This window comes from Armigeres subalbatus, chromosome 3, assembly GCF_024139115.2.
Source record: "Armigeres subalbatus isolate Guangzhou_Male chromosome 3, GZ_Asu_2, whole genome shotgun sequence".
NCBI classification, from domain to species: Eukaryota; Metazoa; Arthropoda; class Insecta; order Diptera; family Culicidae; genus Armigeres; species Armigeres subalbatus.
The window spans coordinates 300,174,083-300,197,072 of NC_085141.1; the positions used below are offsets into that span (position 1 = coordinate 300,174,083).

The 22,990-nt window shown below is 40.4% G+C and overlaps 1 protein-coding gene across 1 annotated transcript; it reads right to left on the bottom strand.

The window, feature by feature from the left end:
- Positions 1-13,321: 13,321 nt before the first annotated feature.
- Positions 13,322-14,662, bottom strand: LOC134222599 (uncharacterized). The gene has a single exon (XM_062701758.1). The coding sequence runs from the start codon at positions 14,660-14,662 to the stop codon at positions 13,322-13,324; it is 1,341 nt and encodes a 446-aa protein (XP_062557742.1).
- Between the last annotated feature and the right edge of the window lie 8,328 nt (positions 14,663-22,990).

Below are 22,990 nucleotides of genomic sequence, written 5' to 3' on the forward strand. Positions count from 1 at the left end.
TATTCTAGTATTCGGATGCATGTAGGCCAAAATGGTGGCTCCAGGGCCTTATGGAGTTCGAACACCATTCTCAAAGGCAGCAATCATTGCAAACATGTTCAGGCTAGCTATGCAGAGATGCCTCCATGAGTGTAGTAGTTTTCCCGATAGATGGAAAAAGGCAGAAGTTGGTTCTGTTGTTACCGAATTGACATGACGGGCAAGTTGCTGCACAGGATCATCCTAAACAGGCTGACCCCGTACTCAGAGAGTACGGGCGGCCTCTCAAGCAATCAGTTCGGTTTTCGTGAGGACAATTCCACGTTTGACGCTGTCAACTCAGTGGTAAAGACCGCTGAGACAGCGATTCAACTAAAAGGCGAGGTATTCGATACTGTGCGCTAGTGACACTGGATGTGAAGAATGCATTCAACAGCGTAAGCTGGGATGCCATCGGGCTCTCGTTACACCGTCTTAGCCGGTGGGCCTGTACCGGATTTTGGAAAGCTATTTCCAGAACCGTATACTATTATACGAGACCGATGCCAGTCAGAGAAGTGTTTCAATTAATGCAGTAGTACTGCAAGGCTCATTATTGGGCCCGGTATTATGGAATATTATGAACGACGGACTTCTGAAACTAAAGTCCCCCTCTGATGTCAAGATCGTCGGCTTCGCCGATGACCTTAGAAGTCTACGGGGATTCAATTCCTGTGGCAGCATACGAGATCAACACGCTGGCGGATTGGAAACTCTTCTAGTATTTTGTCCCCATCCAAAACCTCAGATTGGTCCTTGGCCACCGGAGATGTTCCGGGTTTTTCGAGGGTATGTTAATGCATTTTTTCTTCTGCTTGTTATTTTAAGTGACGTTTACTTCCATCATGTTTTATCCTTTTCCCAGAAACTAGAACTAGTATGCTGACCAATGCTGGCTGATCCAAAATCCGTAAGGTATACGCAGAAATATGGTCATTTCCAAACGGTCTGGGATTGGCGCTGAACAGTTGTAACTTTTGCAGATCACCCAGAACCTGTTACAAATTGGCCAATGTTTGTCTCTCCGATAGGACACGAAGGTGATACAGGTTACTACGGTCTGGGTCCATACAGTCGTAGGACTTGTACCCCGACTCTAAGTACGAATAGCACTTGTCCACTGATGGCGGCTGGAGTTTGCTTACTGGGCATACTGACCAGCTGATCTTCAACTTCCATTCTCCATGACTTTTTTTTGGCTTCCGTGACTGATCTGAGGTAGGCTACCTGCGTGCCAAAGGTACCGCCTCTTAGGCGTACAGAGGTCTTTTCAACCTCTGTGCCGCACTGCTCGCTGATGGCAGAGACGACGTCGTCCGCGTTCGTAACCTCGTCCAGTTGCTTGAACTGGAGGGTCACTTCCGCCCCTAACGACCTCACATGGACATCGTCACCCAAAACCTCTTGGGCCAACTTCCTATAGTCCGTCCCACTAGCTTGCGCTCCGCGTTTCAGAATCAAGATCATTTCACCGGTCTTGGTGCGTCTGGCGCTTTGCATGTCCTAACCTAGCACCGAAAGCTTTTCTGCCGCCCGCATCGATTTAAGGACTTCGGTGTACTTTTCCTTATCTGTTTTCACCAACAAGGCCTCGTCTTTATCCTTTGCTTTCTTTGCAAGTCGAGATACGCTCGACTTCCGCTTTGCCCTACTGACCAGCTGCCATGGATTTTCGGTCCCTTGTGCCGATGGCACTGGCCGGCTGGTACCGTCTTCCGGCCAGGCGACTTTCGTCGTCGCCTTCTTGGGTCGACGCCCTATGTATCCCAATCTGCTCCGTCCAGACAACGTTTGGCCTTTATGGTCGCATGTCGTTTGGCTTTGCTCTGAGCGCCTTCGCCGGATTGCTGCCTTAGCTGTGTCGGGCCGGCCACCTTCGTCGGCCTTCTCTCTTCCCACCACCCTGATAAACGCGTCCTGTTCTTGTCTTGCGACTCGGGCGAAGCATCCGAAGGTTCTGTTTCAGTTCCTTACTAATGTTCTGCCTTGCACTCGCAAACTCGATGATATTATCGAGTTGCTCGGCGACCACTCGCATCCCGTAGTCACTTGCCGAGCGTGTTTTTAGGGCTATACCCCATCACTGCTGGGGAAACTCTGGTGCTATTAATTAATTATTATTAAATATCTTGGCTGTGCATATGCACAGCATATGTTTCGAAATGGACAAATTGATATGAAATTTGCGAAAAAGAATCCACGTGTCTTGGAGGGACTTGGACGAACCCTCAACCAGCCCGTTACTGGGGGGCATGGAGTGCGATCCTCTCGTTTAATAAACAATGTGCACTCGCTTGACTGTGGATATACAAAAGTAAAGCACATGTGGAGATTGGGCAAATCAAGCATCCGAAAGATATTCAATTTGCAAAAAAGAGAGCTAACCACGGTGGAGGTTGGTACTCGGATTCTGATGGCTTTTCCGCAAACGTGACCTTTAAGTGGTCTTGTTGTGTAGGGGTTATCACGCCTATCTAGAGAGTAGGAGGTTGAGGGTTCGAGTCCCTCCAAGACACGTGGATTCTTTTTCGCAAATTTCATATCAATTTGTCCATTTCGAAACATATGCTGTGCATATGCACAGCCAAGATATTTAACAAAAAAATGGTTTTCGTACGGCCGAGTTGCCGAATAATATGCAATTAATTAATTATTAATTTTTGAATCACTCATTATTGTAAAGTAGAATTAATTTTTAAATCACTTATTATTGTTAGGCCCCCCATGTGGCTGTCGTCGAATTCTACTGGAGAAGTCGCCTTCAATGATCCCATGGTTATCGTTGCATGTCTTTCGGTATGCAAGGTGTTCATGCATTGATTGGTTTACACTTACCTGTTCAGAGCCAGATCAGCGCAAGTCAGGAAACGGCACCTGAGCCTACTCCCACCCAGCAGGAAAAGCTTGGTGCCAGGATTAGACAGCGTGCTAAAAGGCTCGCCACGGACGGGCGGAAGACAGGCTAGCCATTAGCCCACTCGCCGATTCAAGTCAGGGTTACCCGGCTCTACTAAAAGATTAGAATGTCCGACTTCGCTTTCTTAATATTACAAAATCCAAATACTATTACTGCGATATCTTGTCGTTAACATGCGGCCAGAATGGTATAACCAGGGTTTCACTGGTATTGATCCTGATGTGCCAATTGACACTCCATGGGCCCCTGCAGCTAGGAGTATGGCAACTACAAAACATCCCCCACTCACCCTCTGATGTATTGCTCAATGCAAGTCTTTATTTATGATTTGTGGTCGTAGGTTTCATTTTGGTCATAGAAAGCGCTTCATGACGTTCCCACTTTCTGCGGAGTTCGAAAACCATCTTCAATTTTTACTGTATTTGAGTCATTTTTTAGTGTGCGCCCCCTCTATTGCCTATGTGTGGTAACGCCCCCAATTTTCGCCGACTAACTAGCTTTTAGATCACAACTACAGCACTGCTTGCAATGCTCATATCGGATAATAATACTAGATACTTGTCTCCATTAACTAGTTTAAACCACGGTATATTTTAATTCAAACCACTTAGAGAGGGAGTAGCCTACAGCAAAGGTGACAAGAAGCAATAAGATACCCGACTTCTATGATTTTTCGGAGACATGATAAGCGCCGCAAGCGAACAAAAACCGAACCCCTTGAAAAAGACACAATCCTCGTGTCGAAACGTCGGGTAAATAAAAAAAACTCGTTGTAATAATTGCAAGACTGAGTAGCCGTTCAATAAATATAATCTTTACTTAAAGTAGTGGAATAAAATGGAATAGTACAAACAAACGTCTTATGACAAGTAAATACATTTCTCTGAAAGCTTAACATAATTTTCTTATCAAGATATTTCCCTATAGGGGGATCAAGTCTCCCACAAGTTTTGAAAATGCCAAATTTTCTATCTTTCTGAAAAATCAATATTTTCATAACTTTCATGAAAAACTAATTTCTTTCAATGATGTTTTTTAGCTATTCAAAAATTAAAATTGCTATAAAATTGCTTATCATGTCCATATAAATGCGCATACAATTATGCATGTTACATCAAAAAATATTTGAAACAAAAAGTGGGGATCATGTGTGTCCAATTTCCCCTACTGGGTCAGCTACCCAATTTACTTTGGTATTTAATTTGATCAAGTTATCCGTAAATCCTTTGGGTTCTTTTCTAAAATGACGTAACGCTAAATTTGGTGATTTTGGACCCCTGCCCGCCCCCTCTTTTGTATGAAAGGTTTATTTTTTTTTATGGATCGTAACGGTCAGCTTGGCCCCCTCCCTCCCCCAACAGCGTTACGTAATTTGTGAAAGGACCCTTTCCGTATGGGCGGCGTACATACATTGCTTCACGTAGAAACTTATGGTCGGATTTGTCTGTCTATAAATTTAGCCTACCAATTCTGCAAGCATTACTCCTTTGGAAGTAAGTAAGCGTTAGAATGTGTCGGCATGTTTTCGCGTTTCGGGAGTGAACTCTGTGGTATCCTACTAGAAGCGTTTGGAATGTTAAGCTATACAAGTCCACGGAGATGTCAGATATGCGTGTATACGAGAGACGGATCCAAACATTCGGTAGTGTTTTCGACTTTCGTTGATTGAGAGATGTATAAATACCTAAATATCACAAACTCGTCAAACAATCTTTGGTTTGAGCTGGTCGAATGAACTTTGAGGTATTACTAATCTTCAATAAAATATGTTTTAATGGAAGAGCTTCATATAAACATATAAATTTTGTTTAGTGTTATGGCTATGTATATTAGAGTGGGTCGTCATGGTCATTTTTTCAAATCAATGGTTTTTCGAAGCCATTCTGGGTCCTGAACAACTGTGCAGAATTTGGGACCGATTGGTTGCTTCCTCGCTTTCCGCATCGCGTTTGAAGTTTGTATGGAAATTAGTATGGGAGAACGTATATTTTTGCATTTCTACTACTAGAGGTTTCAGTTCATCGTAAACCAAGTGGCACATTGCGTTAAAGTATAACCCAAAGCATGCCGAAAAACTTTGCTGAAGAAGGCACGTTGCTGGAACGTCCACGAAAAAAGTTATAACGCTTCGAACATTGAGTGTTCAAACCATATGCAAAAAATCGTTTATACTGCCAGCACTGCCGTACTACGTAGACCAATAATTTAACTGAGTGTAATTTCAAAATGTTTGATCTTATAGGGTTTTAGAGCTAATGGGAGCTATCCGGAATTATTTCACAAAGAAAAAAACCCGACAATAAGGAAGATGAATTTTGCCCTTCGATAACCATAGGTTGTCCGGTAGTGCTAACAGAAACATAGATTTCTTGCATATGGTTTGAACAATCAATTTTCGAAACGTAATAACATTTTTTTAGACCTTCCAGATACGTACCTTCTTCGGCAAAGTCTTTTGGCATCTTCCAGACTATATGCTAACGTATTGAGTCACGTGAATGTTAATAAATTGAAGCCGCTAAAAGCAAAAATGTAAAAAAGTACGTTTTCCCATACTAATCTCCATTTAAATTTAAAACGCGATGCGGCATGCGAGGTTACAACCGATCGAGCCCATATTTTGCACAGTTGATTGGGGTCCCAAAACGATTCAGAAAATCCTTGATCTCACTTGATTGGACGAAGTTTGCGTTTTTCCATACAACTGCGCCCCACTCTAATGTATATTGTCCATGTTTTTGTGACAGCCTTCTTCAATTCTGAACATTACCTAACCACTATTGAAATTTATACTATAATTTTAGCCACTTGTCAGAAGATCTATTGAAAATTTGTTATAGTTCAACGCGGTTCAACAGGAGGAAATCAATGAATTCCAAAGTACATACACAACCCAGCCCTGAATAAATCTGCCGAAAGCTAAATAAAAGTTAAATTAATCGTATTACAATGTTCTGTGGGATTGTTCTTTAATATGGCAACTGCCATTTTTGCAAATCATGTTAACACCAAACCCCATGTTTCCTTTATATCAAATGCGCTAACGAATGCAGCAACCAAGGGCAAACTCCGGAGGGATGTCTTGTCGAATTCAATATTACAACAAAGGAACATCATATTGAATTTCCGATTGAAATTCTAGACCAAATGTAATTAAAATTTGATTGATGTACGATAAGGACAAATGTAAGAACTATATTTTAAATGCATTTCCGAAAAAACACAAAAAGTGAAATAAACTTGTTAAATATCTTGGCTGTGCATATGCACAGCATATGTTTCGAAATGGACAAATTGATATGAAATTTGCGAAAAAGAATCCACGTGTCTTGGAGGGACTCGAACCCTCAACCTCCTACTCTCTAGATAGGCGTGATAACCCCTACACAACAAGACCACTTAAAGGTCACGTTTGCGGAAAAGCCATCAGAATCCGAGTACCAACCTCCACCGCGGTTAGCTCTCTTTTTGCAAATTGAATATCTTTCGGATGCTTGATTTGCCCAATCTCCACATTTGCTTTACTGTTGTATATCCACAGCCAAGCGAGTGCACATTGTTTATTAAACGAGAGGATCGCACTACATGCCCCCCAGCAACGGACTGGGCGGGACGGTATAGAATGCGAATTCAATCGCACTCTGCTGTGCCAAAGGCTTGCTTGGCTAAAGCATTTGATGAGTTTGATTGCCTTTACGTAAACGGTCGCGTGTACTCAGACGACTAATGACGGTGAAAGACCGACACTTGATTACAATTAATTGCATATTATTCGGCAACTCGGCCACTTCTTTTTCGCAAATTTCATATCAATTTGTCCATTTCGAAACATATGCTGTGCATATGCACAGCCAAGATATTTAACAAAAAAATGGTTTTCGTACGGCCGAGTTGCCGAATAATATGCAATTAATTGAAATAAACTTGTAAATACGTACTTCAGATTTTATCAGATTTTAGTTACATTTTGTCTTAAATTTGTCATAAGCATTTTAAAATTATCCCCCTATGTGTACCGTGGGATCTGTAAAAGTTAACACCATTGGTTGTCTTTTTCTTATCTTTACTTGTATTCGTCTATATTGTCCATACATTCATAACAGTCCCAATTAAATAAGAAATCATGCAAACATGGGACTATTCAACCGTCTGAAACGAGTTTACTACTCTCCATTTAATTCCACCAATTATTTTCGATATCTTTGCAGATACGTATTTCGACCACAACTGTGTGGTCGAAATAAGTATCTGCAACGATACCGGACTAATTGGTGGAGTTAAATGGAGAGAACTTCACTCGTCTTAGACGGTTGAATACATTCCACTAAAAGAGCTTAAAATATTTTTCGGATGGGACTATTATTAATTTAAGAGCACCTGGCCGTGTTAAATCTGTGTTTCTACTTTTCCTCTGGAAACAGCGTTCTCTCGGATCTCATACCGTATTTTGTGCTGTACGCTTGATACTACACCAACATTCTCCCATTCATCGATGTAGTATCCACGCGGAAACGAAAATAACGAAGCAAAATAGACAAGCACATGAGCTGTCCCAATGCGCTATTGCACATGTGCTTGTCTCACAGCTATCTCAAAACTTAGTACGGTGAGCTGGAGATGCGATGAGACTTTACTTCATGGGGCACATCGGAAAACGAAGTGCATGCGACAAAGCACACTTGTGCAACTAAAATTGTGTATGCTCTGTTGTTGCGTCTCTCAGAAACAAAAAATAAATGAGCCGAGCTGTCGCACCGCTCACGGTCTCATTTGTGTATGTGTGAGATTTTTGGAAGCCTGGTACCTGGAGAGTGGGCAATTCGATCGAAAATCGCCGAAATGTACTCCAGTGTACTTGTTTTGCAAAAAAATGAAGTTTGACATGTCGCAAGATGGGTTCCAAGAGCGAATGAAAATTGGCCACTTCCCCAAGGGAACCAGGCCCTGGAAGTACCCGGAGGGTGGCCAATTCGATCGAAAATCGCCGAAGTGGACTCCAGTGTACTTGTTTTGCAAAATCATGAAGTTTGACATGTCGCACGATGGATTCCGAAGCCGATCTGCCAGTGACCATTTTTTCCGGGAGGGAGGTAACCCCAGTACTCCCCGGAATATATCCGGAACCATGGCCATTGCACAAAAATTGACCTCGGTTCCTAAAACTATAGGAATTTTGTGATCGATTCCAGAAGATTGCTTGAAAATCCGTTAGAAATTGACTGAGCTGCATGGTTTTGAATTTTGAGTTTTGTCGTAAAATGGGGGTTGGGGACGTACGTGTTAACGAGCTGCCAATGTGATAGATAGGAGAAAACAACTGATGGAATTTCTAATTGGATGTAGGAAACGAGCTCTATAGTTCATTTCCAAATTCTAGCAGATTACTGTTAGAATACTCAAGTTGAAGGTATAGAAATAGTAATAGAAACGGTATAGAATCCATTTTTAGAACATGAGAAATATAGAGAAAGATACAAAGTAGGAGAATGGAACGGACTTGGGATTGAACACACGACCTCCTGCGTATGAGGCAGAAGCAGTAGCCATATGACTACCAAGCCCGCTTGTTTAGTCCAAAGTACGTACGATTTCTTATAAACTTCATTTGAAAATACTTCAACTTCTTGAATTTCACTATGAATTTCTTCAGATTTTTTCATTGATTTTTTTAACAATCCAGATTTTTATTCAGATCTACTATAATTTCTGAATCACCCCTTCTGACATTTGCGTTGTCCACCATAAATTTTCTTGGCTTAGAACTAAGTATGCTGTGCAATGATGTTAAATTTTTATTTACATTGAAACTTCAAAAGCTTTAAGTTACAAAGTTACAACCCAAATTACCTACCAGTTGCATTTTGCTCTAAATCCAATTTTCCAATCATTTTAGGTTCAGTCAAAATGGCCAAAGATGTACCAATATACTGATTTGGGCCAACAGTTTACGAGTGTCTCCGATTGGAACGGGGAAACGGTTTAAACCTAGTAAAACGGTCTAACGGGGGTGGATGACAACATCTCAACATTGTTATTGCTGATGATGAAGTTTATCGACTAATACCGTAAAGAAAGCAAAACGGAAAGCCCACTTGAGTTTTCTATTATTGTAGAAATGGAGTAATTGGAACTGTTCATTCCGCAAGTGTTAATTATCTTTCTTTGTCCAGAGTGTGAGAAAAAATCCTATTTTCGTGGGTTGTTCCTTCTTCGAAAAGATCCATAAATTTGACTAGAGTTCCATATGATAACTTATGTATATTTTATATAACCTCAATTGACATTGTATGTATCAATCGTTTTTTGATGGTATAAGTATAATATAACGCCGTGTCTAAAACTTATTATATTATAGACTCAGCGGCATTTCTCTTAGACAATCTTCAAAAACTAACAAAACAGAGATCCAAAATTAAGTTATTTTCATGTACGCAATGGATGAAATGATGAAAATTCGTGTTACTGTTACCATTTAGTAATGCAATTATGCATGTGAATAACAGGAACGTCCAGCCTCGAACAGTTGAACTATCGTAGTACAATAATTCCCTAATATGATTGAGAGGAATTTAGGTAAAAATCGTCCAGATACAGAAGGCGATCCATTCCTTTATTTCCACCTAATCAAGCTCAGCGTATTTCCATTTCCAAACCGTACAAGACTCGACTGTCAACTTTTGCTATTATCCGGTTTTCTTTCAGATTAGTAAAATCTTGCTACCGAGTACCGAGGTTCGCTAAAATGAAAATCTTATATATAAAAATGAAATGGTCTGTGTTCGTATCCGCATAACTCGAAACCGGCTGGATGGATTTTTTTCATTTCTTCAGCAGAAACATTCGTTATAGTTTCCGACGGGTTTATATGATATTTCCTAATGCGAAAATTACGAATAAAGTTGAGCAAATCGTGAAAAACTAAAATTGTGATTCCTATGCGAACTTTGCATGAGCAGTTCGGAACGCACATTCTCGCCTACTATGCAGGACAACGTCTGCCGGGTCAACTAGTTATTTATTAAAAAAAAATTTGACGGATAACAAATCAAATAAACTTCAAGGCTACTTTGATGCTGATGATAAATTACTGTACACAGCAACTGTCATGTTTGAATCACCCCTCAGCTGTTTTATGGCTAGCGTAAAAAGCTGGATATCTTCTGGATGCCTATCATGGAATCCACCCGAAATTATTTCAAGAAATTATTTCAATTCATTCCAAAAATTCTACATTTGTTCAACCAGGATTTCGTTTTCAAATTTCTCTTGGATTTTCTTCAGGTTTATCATCTTTTTTTTTAGGATAACTCCAGGAAGTGCGTTGATAAATTATTCGCAAATTTCTTCAAAAACTCTCACATGAAAAGGAGTTCATAGAAGTAACTTCCGCAGAAACTCCTGGAGAAACTCGTGGAAAAGAAGGCAGAAATAGTTATGAAAGAATTTCCAGGGGAGAAAATTGAGTGGAAGTACCAGGAAAAAAGTAAGGAACGTCTGAAATTCAATTATGCATATGAACAACATGTGATAGATTTAGTTCGGAAAAGGTAATGTAGGGTAACCGCTCCCTTCAGTGAGGTTTGATCCCACGAAACCAGTACATCTATCACATGTTGTGCATATGCATAATGGAGTTTCAAACAAAGTAATTAATTTCCACTCCGGGTGGCTTAATATCCGGAGCATAGGCAATCAACTTTGAATATACTGAAGTAGGGAACCTTCGAAAGGAATTTCTAATAATGTTTCAGTAGGGATTGCCGGGAGAACTTTAAATAGGGGAACTGTTCCGTTTTCTCATCTCATTGAATATATATTCATCTCATCGCGAAACAAAGGAACACGGTACCAATTTCGTCGGTTTATTTTTTGTTAACATGCGTGCCCACTGTTGAAAAAAAAAACCACAAAAATAATAAACAAATCAAATTATTGTCCATTGCTTTGTTTTTCGTCATATCAGAGCTATGAGATGAAGTCCAGGATCAGTAAAACTATTCTCCTGGGGCTTTTTGAATGAATGCTTTGGGAAAACCTGCAATTGAATTACCAAAATTCTACCAAGAAAAACACCCAGAGGCATTTCCGGAGAAAATCCTGGGGTAAGCAGTTGCGTTAGAAATTCTATGTGAGATTCGAAGGGAGTCAAGTGGATATTTTTCTGGAATTTCTGGAGGGACTCCAGTGAGAATTTCAGGAGAAATTCCTTGAGGGAAAACTGGTGGATACTATTCCTGAGGAAACTTCCGAGAAAATTCTTAAAGAAACTTGGTGGAAATTTTGTATGGATTCCAGAAAGAATTCATTGAGGAACTTCTCGAGGAATTTCTGGAAAAACTTCCGGACGAAATCTTGGAGGAACCTTCGGACGAAATACTGGAGGAACTTTTGGACGAAATACTGGAGGAACTTCCGGAGAAATTCCTGGATGATCTTCCAGACGACACCCTGGACGAGTTTTCGGACATCTAGGAGAAATTTCCGGACGACATACTGGAGCAACTTCCGGACGAAATCCTGCAATAACTTATGGCCGAAATCTTGGAGGAACTTCCGGACAAAATCCTGGAGTAACTTCCTGGCGGAATCCTGGAGGAATTCCCGGATGAATTCCTGGAGATACTTAAGAAGAAATATCTGGAGGAATATCCAGAGGAATTCCTTAATGAACTTCCCATCGGACTCGTGGAAAGTAAAATTCCTGAGGAATTCGTTGAAGTACTTGCCCCCCAGTCCACCCCAAGCAGCACAATTTGTTTCACTACTGAACATTTCACTGTGTTGCAACTATTCGGAAAGAAACAATTTTTGCATAAGTGCCATCAAATATAACTCTCTTGCAATCTAAAAAGCGCAAGAGGTGGAGCCTACGGGAACATCCTTCGATTGCAGTAAAATTGCAATAATGTTGCAAAATACTACAGCGAAAAAAAAAATAAAAATAAAAAACTGGATTCGATTGATAAATCTTGTGATTGATAGTCCTTCACTGTACCACAGCACCATTCAACACTTCGAAGGGACTGCATGTTGACTCGCAATAAAAACTATACGATTATGAAGTTTTGTACTCAGGTTCCCTGTTACTTGATTGCACCATCACAGGAAAAGATGTGAGTTTGTCAAAACGTTGAATGATGCTAAATTAAACATGAAGACACATTCAACTTATCTGCAACTTAATTTAAACAAACAATTAAATTTTGAAAGACGCATTGAAGTTACATGGTTAAAAATATGCAACTTAATGATTTTGTTTCGTGTTTGCAACATGAACCGCAGTATACTTTGATTGTTTGTTTCCAAATGTCAAACACGTACTGCATTGCAATTTTAATGAAACATTGATCACAATTCGAACGTTTTTGACATCCTGATGCAACTTTTTCGTGCTTTGATGTTTTTCCAATGCCTTTAATGAAACTGAATAGAAACAAGGCGCCGCCGCCACTGCCTGAATATGATCTATCACGCCACCGTCGGTAAATTTTCAATCGGTGGTCTACGTCAAATATTCGGATGAGCAGCTGTAATACCTTAAACCTAAATCCCAACCTTGACCATACGGAAAGTATGCAATCTAACCTTGAGTCGCCACGAGTATCTTGGACGTTTTTTTCTTACTAATTGTTGATATAAGATGATATCGATTGAAAATATCATAAAGAGTATATACGCCTGAGCCTGTCAAATAAACGCAATCTATTAAAAAAAAACTCCTAGGATACAACGCACCACGCGTCGACGAATCAGCATTCTGGTATGGACTGTGCGTGGAGACGTGAGTAGTATAGTATAGTATAATATAGCGTTTTGCCTCGTCGAAATGTTAGATGTTTCATCAAAATGTGGAATCTTTCTTCCCTTTTCAGACACTTTTTTCACCTCACCTACATAATTTAGGTCTAGTTTTGTTACAGCCATTTCAAACACTGTGAATAAGAGGAAATACCCAAAGGCTATAGAAACTGAAGTACTATCTGCTCTACAAATCGAGATATGAGTTGTTCGTGACCCCAAAAAATCAGGTTTTTCACGATGCTTTCGTGAAGATGTACATCTCAAAAACAGTTTCTTTATATGTTATGTTATTGAATATTGACGAAAGTAATGACGATTCTCAGTTTAAAAGTAATAGATGCATATTACCCCATTCATGATAATAAATATCATGATAAAGAGTAACTTGATGCCAATTTATTTAAACTATTAGGGGCAAAATGTGATAGCATTTTTTGTTGTTGTTAATAAAATTATTAATTTAGATTTCCTTTTTTAAACAAAAGGGAGAAATTTTATTTATAATTCATGTGTGTTCTCAATTCTACAAAACATTTTCGTTAAAACTTGGCAATAGAAGGGTAATAAAATTATCAATAAGAATTCTTATTCTAAACAACGCCTTGTACATTTCTGTTTAATCTCTGCCACGGTCAGAATTTGGAAGTCCTCCAACCCGGCCCTATTCCCGCTTTCCTCACCCAAGCATTCATTCAGTTCGGTCAATATTGCAGCACGAACCTCACCACACAGGTCGATAAACTGGCGCCGTTCCGGCATGATTTGTTCCGCCAACAGAATAGCCCTCTGGATGGAATCATATGCCGAAGCCACATCGAATAATCCAATATCCCGGTAGTACAGACCGTATGCCAAATAAAAATGGATGACCGCAACCTGTGGTGTGACATTTCCATATAGTTTGCTGAAGATGTCAAGCGGCTCGAGCAGAACGGAGATGGCAGTGGAATAATTGCTGGCTGTCATCATGAGGCACGCGCCATAGGTGAACAAAGCGTTGGCGTATCGTCGGTCGTGGAAACCAAATGTAGATCGGGCTCGATGAATGGCCTGTCCGATGACCAGATTTCCGTCCTCGTACCGACGGTTACGATACAGAATCCGCCCTTTGAGTAGCAGGATTTCCACCACAGTTTCGATAGATGATGTTTCAACGAGGAGCTCCAGGGCTTTCGTAGTCCAGGTCTGACTTTCGGTCAACCTTTCCGCCTTTTCGTGATAGCTTGCCACTTCCAGAAAAATTTGGGCAAGAACTCCATCGTCTTCGATGCATTCAGCCAATTTCAATAAAGCATCACATGTTTCGTCAGCATTTTCCGTGACACGGAGAATTCCTTCGGCTCGTAGAAGTTTGCACATGCATTCGATATTCAAACTCGAGTAGAGTTGGGTTTCTGTCACTTGAGATATCAAAAGCAAAGCAATATCGAGAACTTTCTTGCTGTGATTCCACCAACCAACTTCTTGAAGATATGTACCAAGTTTTGTAGCCGCACTGATATTGTTCATTAGTTGCGAAGAGTTTTTTGCTGTTTTGTCCGCATTCATCATTTTGCACCAACTATTCGCCATATCCGGTAGAACAGGCTTTCCTAAGAAACTTGCCTTACGCAAACATTTCTCCAGAACGGAACGATCTGCGCCAAGATGCATAAATACTCTCATAAACAATTTTGGATCGGATAGTTCCCGGTGAAGAGATCTACGTAGCGAGGGATATGAAGACATCTCTTCCAAAACCATAATTAGCACGGTGACCGGAAGATTTTGCAGCTTCGAGATCCGTTTGTTTCGCTGACCAACACAGATAACGTGCTTAAACAAAATCTTGATACTTTGTTGATATAGCGATGGTACTTTATTTGTAAGGCGGTCGATTCCATTGTAGCGTGGTCTTTTGCTGGCGTTTAAGAGATTTGATGGCATAATTTTTATAATTACTCAAATAGTTTGTGGTTGATGACTAAAAGAAAATGTCCCGAGGGCATTTTATACGTCCCCTGGGTACGATCAGCGTATTATAAATACCCATTTTAAATCAGACGGACGGGTACAAAAGAAACAATGTGGATAATTCCATTCTACCGACAGCAAATTCATACCTTCTTCTTCATACCGTTCTTCTTCTTCTCAGCCTTCTACTTCAATGGCTCTACATTCCAACTGTAATAAAAATATCATCGCGTTAGCCTCATGTTATACGTATGCAAAAATAGAAACTTGTCCAAGAAACATCACAGTTTATAACTGTTAAAGCGCTTAATGCTGCTAGGTGGCGATTCCCAGTGATGTCATTGAAGAAGAAGAAGCAAAAGAGAAGAAGATTTTGTGTAAAAGTCCTTGTTAGATATTTGAGGTTATGGCTTTCAGTCTTCTTATGCTCAAAAACGGGTTTTACGTTTTTATCCGACGTTTCGGTTACATATATTGTACCTTTATCAAGGAGTTAACTAAGTCCCGTTTTATTGTTACATTGTCTTAGCATAGAACGTTTTGTCACAACTTTATGTTAAATCGCCCCCTCTATTTTTCGGTAGGGGCTGCGAAATTTGAATTTATCCGGGCACCAGGAACTATCGTGTAGTACGTTTTTAGCGCCACTTCTGTTCTGTTTGTATCGAACTGTGTTGTGAACCAAATCGTTTTTGAGCATAAGAAGACTGAAAGCCATAACCTCAAATATCACCATCATAGTCGATCTCTCCTAGAAAGTCCTTGTTAGATGCATGCTGCAACCATTCATGATAATTTCCAACTGAAACGTTATGGCGCTATGGACAATCGCGTTGTTCAAGCACTTCGAACAATTTCATGTTTCGACTTCCGACCAACTAGGGACGTTCCGATACTTCCGATATATCGGAATATAGATATTTTTGTTTCGATATCCGATATTTTTGTATCGATATTTTGCTTCCAATATATCGGTCATATATCGATATATTGGATCAGAACAAAGTAGCACAAAAATAACAATTGCATTGTATTTTATGAAAGAAAATATGTACATCCGATTCTTTTTTTACCCGGGGGATACGTTCCGTGTAAACAAAGTTTTCAGTTCAAAATTTGAAAATCCGTGTAAAAAAAGTTTTATGATTTCTCGACGGAGCAACTTTGCTATTGTGTCGAAATATACCTTTTAAAAATTTAGTCTGAGCTTCACAATAGTAAACAAGTTATGATTGGATGACGTCATTCCCTAATTTAGAATTTTAATTTTTAAGCCACCCTAAGGCACATGTACTGGCACTTTCCATTGCTGCGCATCATCGCACCGTCATCCATATCGAACAAAATGTGACAACGACAGTGTATTGTCGCTCTTCTAAAAACCACAACAGCCCTTTCCCCTGTCTTCCGGGATCTCTTAACCTGTCGAGGATTCATGGCGTTCCGGCACGGTTCGAGTAAATTTACTCATCACCGAACAAATAAATACCGCATACAGATTCAATTTAAATTATTTCGATCTACATAGCACCGCATTTATGCACCAATCCTCCGTTTCCGCACCCGCGTAAGGTACACTTATTCTCAATTACCCCGCGTTGGAGCGAGACAGACAAAAAATTTCACACGGCCGTGTAAAAAAAAATCCGTGTAAAAACAGAATTGGGTGTACTTCAAAATGAATCTGTAATGCCTTATTTTCAATGCCGGATTTTATCTCGGTACCGCGGATGGTGTGAGGTACAATAGTTTTTGCAACTTGACACTTTTCATTGACGGCGCGTTGTGCAACATATGTCATGCCGCTGATCCCTGATTCCTTATGCGAATTCGATTATATATTTGACGTGCTCCTATATGATAAATTTGTTAAATTAGCTTTATGAATTAGAAGAGATTTGTAGAAATGGGAATTGAGAAGAATTGGAAAACATATGAAAATTTCCTTCAAAATAATGCCCCATAGGAGTTAAAGAGATTTTCCTTCAAATATTTCTACGGGTTTTCTGATTAAAATTTAGATTTTTTTCTGATGGAACTTTTTGTGCGAATTTTGAAGAATGCCCGTGAAAATCGAAGAGAATTTCCGCCGAAGTTCAAGGAAATTTCATGTGAAACAAAAAGATAATTTCTCGTGAAAGTTTAAGAGAATTTTCTTCTTTAGTCAAAAATATTTCAATGAATTTTTTGAAAATTCTGAATTTTCTTTAAAAATTAAATTTGAACTTTAAAAACTTCCGTGGAAATTCTGAATTGAAAATTTTCTGTTGGTTTTTCCAAGCGAACGGAAAATGGAGAGGTCAATATCATGCTCAAAACGTCGCCGCTCCCGGTTAAAACTACGACGAACGCCGCCGCCGACGATTGTTGGACTAGCACACAAAGTCATTACTAATAATTATTGTAAAGAATTAATACGGTAATAAAGCCTGTCCACGTTAAATTTCGGACACTTAGCTAATGTCCAAGTGATTTGCGCCATTTCATCAATTTGGACGAGAGCATAACATAAAGTATGGAGATTCATCTCTTATGAAAATGGATCGTGTCAGTGGATTGGGATCGTTAAAAAACTACGTCCATAGTTTTTCGGCATTTTCAACCCCCTTCCCCCTCCTGTCACAATCTGTCACAAATCACTGACCCCCTCCCCCTGTACGTATAACTGTAAAATATTTAATGGTTCGTCTTATTTGTGCACTACTTGTACAAGAAATTGAGTGGAAATTAAATCCCTCAACAGCACACAATGGTTGGATTCTTCAAATTTCACGACATGGTCAAAACTGTCCTTCCTATTTTGACTCCTCTCCTGGAGCAACTGGCTTCAAAAATTCTTGTCATAAGACGAGTTTATACCATCCCATTGAATTCCACCACTTAATTGTATCTTGACAGATACGTATTTCGACCTCAACAGTAAGGCCGTCTTCAGTGTCTAGTACTTGACTCGACTCGACTTGAGTCGACAAGTACTAGACACTGAAGACGGCCTTACTGTTGAGGTCGAAATACGTATCTGTCAAGATACAATTAAGTGGTGGAATTCAATGGGATGGTATAAACTCGTCTTATGACAAGTGAAGACATTCCACTAAAAAGCTCAAAATAATTTTCTTTTCAAAAATTCATTGAGTCATTCGTATCTTTCGATGGCTAACTTGGTCAATAAGGGTAACATGATTTCGATTCTACAGTATCAGGTATAAGGTATCAGAACGTCGGCTCCAGGGGCACGTTCATCTCAATTTGTGAGATTTGTGCCATCGCCTTCACAGCCTTTTTCATCACACACCTGACGGAAAAGGAAGTGAACAAAAAGGAAAGGAATGCGGATGGGGGAACAAAGGGAATGTTTGAAAAAGGGCCCTTGAAGAGGGCATACAACGCATATATGCGTACAAGAGCTTATAGCTCTTATATTAGATGATAAGAAATTCCATAATCGGATTCACAACTATCACAAACAGATGATTCAACGCGTTGAATACTTGCCATGTGATAGTTTAGTCGGCAGTGACCTGTCAAGGCCTTGACTAAGACACTGCAATTCTGTTCAGACAGATTAGCTAAATAGCTTGCTACTACCGGAGATGGCTCCCGGATGTACAATTTTGTTTGATGACATGAATCCAGACTACTCCAATGCCATTTGTGCTGAGTGACAGCCCAAGAGTTGATCAAAAGCTTCACCCAACACTTGGATATTGGAATAGGCTCACCAATAAAGTCATGCGATGCTCCATTACGAGCTAACTCATCAGCCAATTCGTTTCCAGATATAGAATAATGGCCAGGTACCCATATAAGGTGTAAAGTATTAACTGAATTCAGCTCCTCAATATGAGTTCGACATGCGATTACTAACTTCGACCTTGAGTTGGCCGAGGCGAGAGCTTTAATAGCTGCTTGGCTATCTGAACAGAAGTATATTACTTTGCCCATAATGCGTTGCTGCAGTGCAGATTGCACTCCACACATGATGGGAAATATTTCCGCTTGAAGTGCAGTGCAGTGTGTACCCAGTGAGTGTGACTGTTCCAATCTCAGCTCACGCGAATAGACGCCTGCACCTGCTCTACCTTCGAGGAGGGAGCCGTCAGTGTAACAAACAATGCTGTTCGACATACTTCTCTCCAAATAGCCAGATAGATGGAATTGTGTTGAAAATGTCCTATGAGGAAAACTACTAACATGTGTGAGATCACTTGGGATAAGGAAAATGTTGTTAAAACGTTTTTATGGAAGAGAATCCTGTAAACCGCAGTTCTACACACACTTCGTTGTTATTGCTTATGGTTAATTGGGACAACATTTTCCTTACTCCAAGTGATCTCACACACGTTAGTAGTTTTCCTCATAGGACATTTTCAACACAATTCCATCTATCTGGCTATTTGGAGAGAAGTATGTCGAACAGCACTATAGTGAGGCCACGTCGAAGAGAACTTCGAGAGCAGCCGTGGGAGTTGAAGAGAACGCACCAGTCATTGCCATTAGGCACATCCTTTGAAGATGGCCTAATTTAGACTGAATTGTCCTCACTTCCCCCTTTTGCCACCACACAAGACATCAATAAGCCAAAATTGGTCGTACAACTGTTATGTAAATCCATTTGATATATTTGGGTTTAAGACCCCAAGTTTTACCAAAGGTTCGTTGGCATTGGCCGAAAGCCATACACACCTTTTTGATTCTGAACTAAATGTTAGAAGTTCAGGTCAAAGCTTTCCAAAATTAGACCCACATACTTTACTTGATCAGTTACATTGATTTCAGAAACAAAAAGATGCAATGGACGAATACCATTACGATTACGTTTTTCCGTGAAAAGAACAATGGATGTTTTATTCGGATTGACCGAAAGGCCATATTGGCGACACCAACTTTCAACTACCTGAAGAGCATTTTGCATCAGGTCGAATAAGGTAGTAATGCACAAACCCACTATCAATGTTAGATAGTCGTCGGCAAATACATAGGTAGGAAAACCGCCATTATTGAGTAACCTCAATAGCGTATCTGCAACGAGATTCCACAAAAGTGGAGATAATACTCCCCCTTGAGGGCATCCGCAGACACTTAATTTCCTAATCGCTGCTTGACGTAATGTCGAGTAGAGATGTCGGTTTTTAAGCATCTGGTGAATCCATTTGGTAATAATATTAGGTAGCTCATGACATCGTGCGGCTTCCAATATTGCATCGAAAGACACGTTGTCGAAAGCACCATCAATATCTAAGAAAGCACCCAAGCATCGATTGTTTTGAGCAAATGCTTTCTCGATATCTACACAACCTTGTGTAGAAGAGTCACGGTGGACTTTCCAGATTGGTAAGCATGTTGATTAACATGAAGAGGCATGTTTGCCAAACAGTCATCACGAATGTGATGATCGATAATACGTTCTAAGCATTTCAGAAGAAATGAGGTCAGACTGATGGGTCTAAAACTCTTTGCTTCTTTGCACGTCCTCCTTTTGGGATAAACTTTACAGTGACATCCCGCCAGGATACGGGAATATACCCAGTAGCAAAACTGCATACTAAAAGCTTTTTCAAAACATGTTTGATATGCTCAAAACCTCTCTGAAGTAGAACGGGATAAATCCCATCCTCCCCTGGATATTTGTAGGGAGCAAAACTGTTAAGAGCCCATTGAATCGATTCAGTAGTTATGATTCTAGGTGCTTGAGCCCAAGACCCAAAGCTACAAGAAAAGACATCAGGATCATCCGAAGTTGTTATATCGACACATCCAGGGAAGTGCGTATCAAATAAGTGCTCTAACGATTCTTCATCAGAAGAAGTGTAGTCGCCATTTGGCTTGCGAATTTCGCCAACTTGGAAATCCTTGGATCTCGCAAGAATTTTATTCAATCGACTGGCTTCACTCAAATTGGAAACATTTGCACAAAGGTTTTTCCAGCTGGATCGTTCAGCAGATCGTAGAGCCTTCTTGTAAGCTTTGCGAGCCAACTTGAAAGGAAAGGCGAGCCAACTCTTGAGGTTTTTACAGAACGTAAAGGGCAAGCTTCTTCGAAAGCTTCCACGATGTGCAACGTTGTAGTATCAACTGCATCATCCAAGTCGGTGGGGCCCTCCTTAGCCGTGCGGTAAGACGCGCGGCTACAAAGCAAGACCATGCTGAGGGTGGCTGGGTTTGATTCCCGGTGCCGGTCTAGGCAATTTTTCGGATTGGAAATTGTCTCGACTTCCCTGGGCATAAAAGTATCATCATACCAGCCTCATGATATACGAATGCAAAAATGGTAACCTGGCTTAGAAACCTCGCAGTTAATAACTGTGGAAGTGCTTAATGAACACTAAGTTGCGAGGCGGCTCTGTCCCAGTGTGGGGATGTAATGCCAATAAGAAGAAGAAGAAGATCCAAGTCGGTAGGAGTTTCTATAGAAGGTAGATATCCACGAAATTTGGTAGAGAGCAACTCTGTGTAAAGATCCCAGTTTGTTGAACGAGGATTTCTGAAACGCAAGGTCTGCGAAGTAACATTCAAATGATCAAAGTAGATGTAGCGATGGTCAGATATTGTTTCCTCATCTGACACATGCCAATTCGTCAACTCGTGACTAATTCTATTGGAGCAAAGGGTTATGTCTAACACTTCTGCTCTATTAGATACCATAAAGGTTGGGCGATTGCCTATGTTAAGTAAACTAAGTTCGGTACTACTTAAGTATTCCATCAAGCTGGAGCCTCTCAGATTGATATCTGGTTGTTAATACAGAGATAAGTGTAGCAACAATAGCATTGTTAACAAGCACACATGCACGCGGCATTGATCGAGACTTTGCCATTTCTTTACTGAAAGCAGCAAAAACCGGGTTCACTAGGTTACCTAGGTAGAAGCTACCCTTGCGAAAATAGGGTTCCTGCACCAAAGCCACTTGGGATTTGCCATTTTGCATAAGTCTACAAAGATTAATCGTTGCTGTTCTTTTACGCTGAAGATTGATTTGAGCTATCTTAACTGAAGCCATTGCAAGTTACGATAATGCACTCCTCAACTTCAGCATTAATATGAACAGCAACGATTGAACCAAATTGGTATCTTATCAAGAAAGTCGAAGACGAAACACAGCGTACAATGTGTATAACGCATAAAGCGAATATATAGGTGCGAATATAGGTGACAATTTGTTGAAAAACTAAATAAAAGCATGCTCATAGTCCCACCCTTATTTAACCTCAACTTGAGATTGAATAAGAGTAGCCGATTATTTCGGAGAAGCAAAAAGTCAACTACGCCATAGCTCCGGTTAGCGCAGTAAGGGCTAGATACTGTGAAGGGGGGTCCTGGTGCTTCACAGGCTCCGTTAGCGGTTAGGTTCTTTTTAGACCCCCCTAACCATTCATTCGTAGGCACGGTAAGCATAAAGCCGCATCACACCAAGAATTTGGGGTTACCTGTATGGTGGACTTCCACCACCGGAACAGGCAATCCGTAGCGTTATTCTTAGCCAGATAACTGGGTGCCGACACTATACAGCTATCTTGGCTGTTCGGGGAGAGAAGTTGACATTGACTTTACGTCAACTCTCAATGTGGCCGAACAGCCGTTAAAATGAATCGTCTCAATAGTTTGTAAACACTTTTAAGAACCGCGTTGAAAGATGGGTGTCTGAAATTTAACGTGGACAGGCTTTATATAAGCCAGGATATGTATTGTAGATCCAGTTGAAAACCGAACTGAGCTCTCGGGACAATCACATTTTCTTCCATTTCTAAATGTCGCAACTGCATCGCGAGTGGTGTGCATGATGGCGCACGGCTATGGCATAGATGCGCACTACTCGCGACATCCGGAAACTGGATCTACAATATTATTCTTTGGAAGTTCGACATATATGACAAATAAGAATATGATTCTTATTCTTGCTGCTTCGACAAAGTAATACGTCTTACCAACGAGCTACGGATTGTCACCAGTGTTGGTAGATAGAATCATACTCGAATCTCAATCATCAAGGCTTCATGCACGAGCTAACACGCTCGCGAGTCTGTAGGGAGAGCATCGCGCTTGAGTTTCTCGGACAGAATCACATCGCTTCGCTCATTCGCCGAAAAATGGTTTCACTCTTAAAAGCGCCAAAACGCAATCGAGACGTGTGTTTTGTTTACATGTGGATTTATTAACCATTGTTTTAAACGAAAATAATAATAATTCAATGCATTAAATAATGAAGAACACGTAAAAATAATACAATTATACAAATCGCTATTCGAATCATGAGCGATTCTCTGGGCCGTGATTCTGATGGGATATGACTCACGCATGATT

Excerpts from the sequence above, each read along its gene's own strand:
- LOC134222599 (XM_062701758.1), bottom strand. The coding sequence starts at position 14,662 with ATGCCATCAAATCTCTTAAACGCCAGCAAAAGACCACGCTACAATGGA.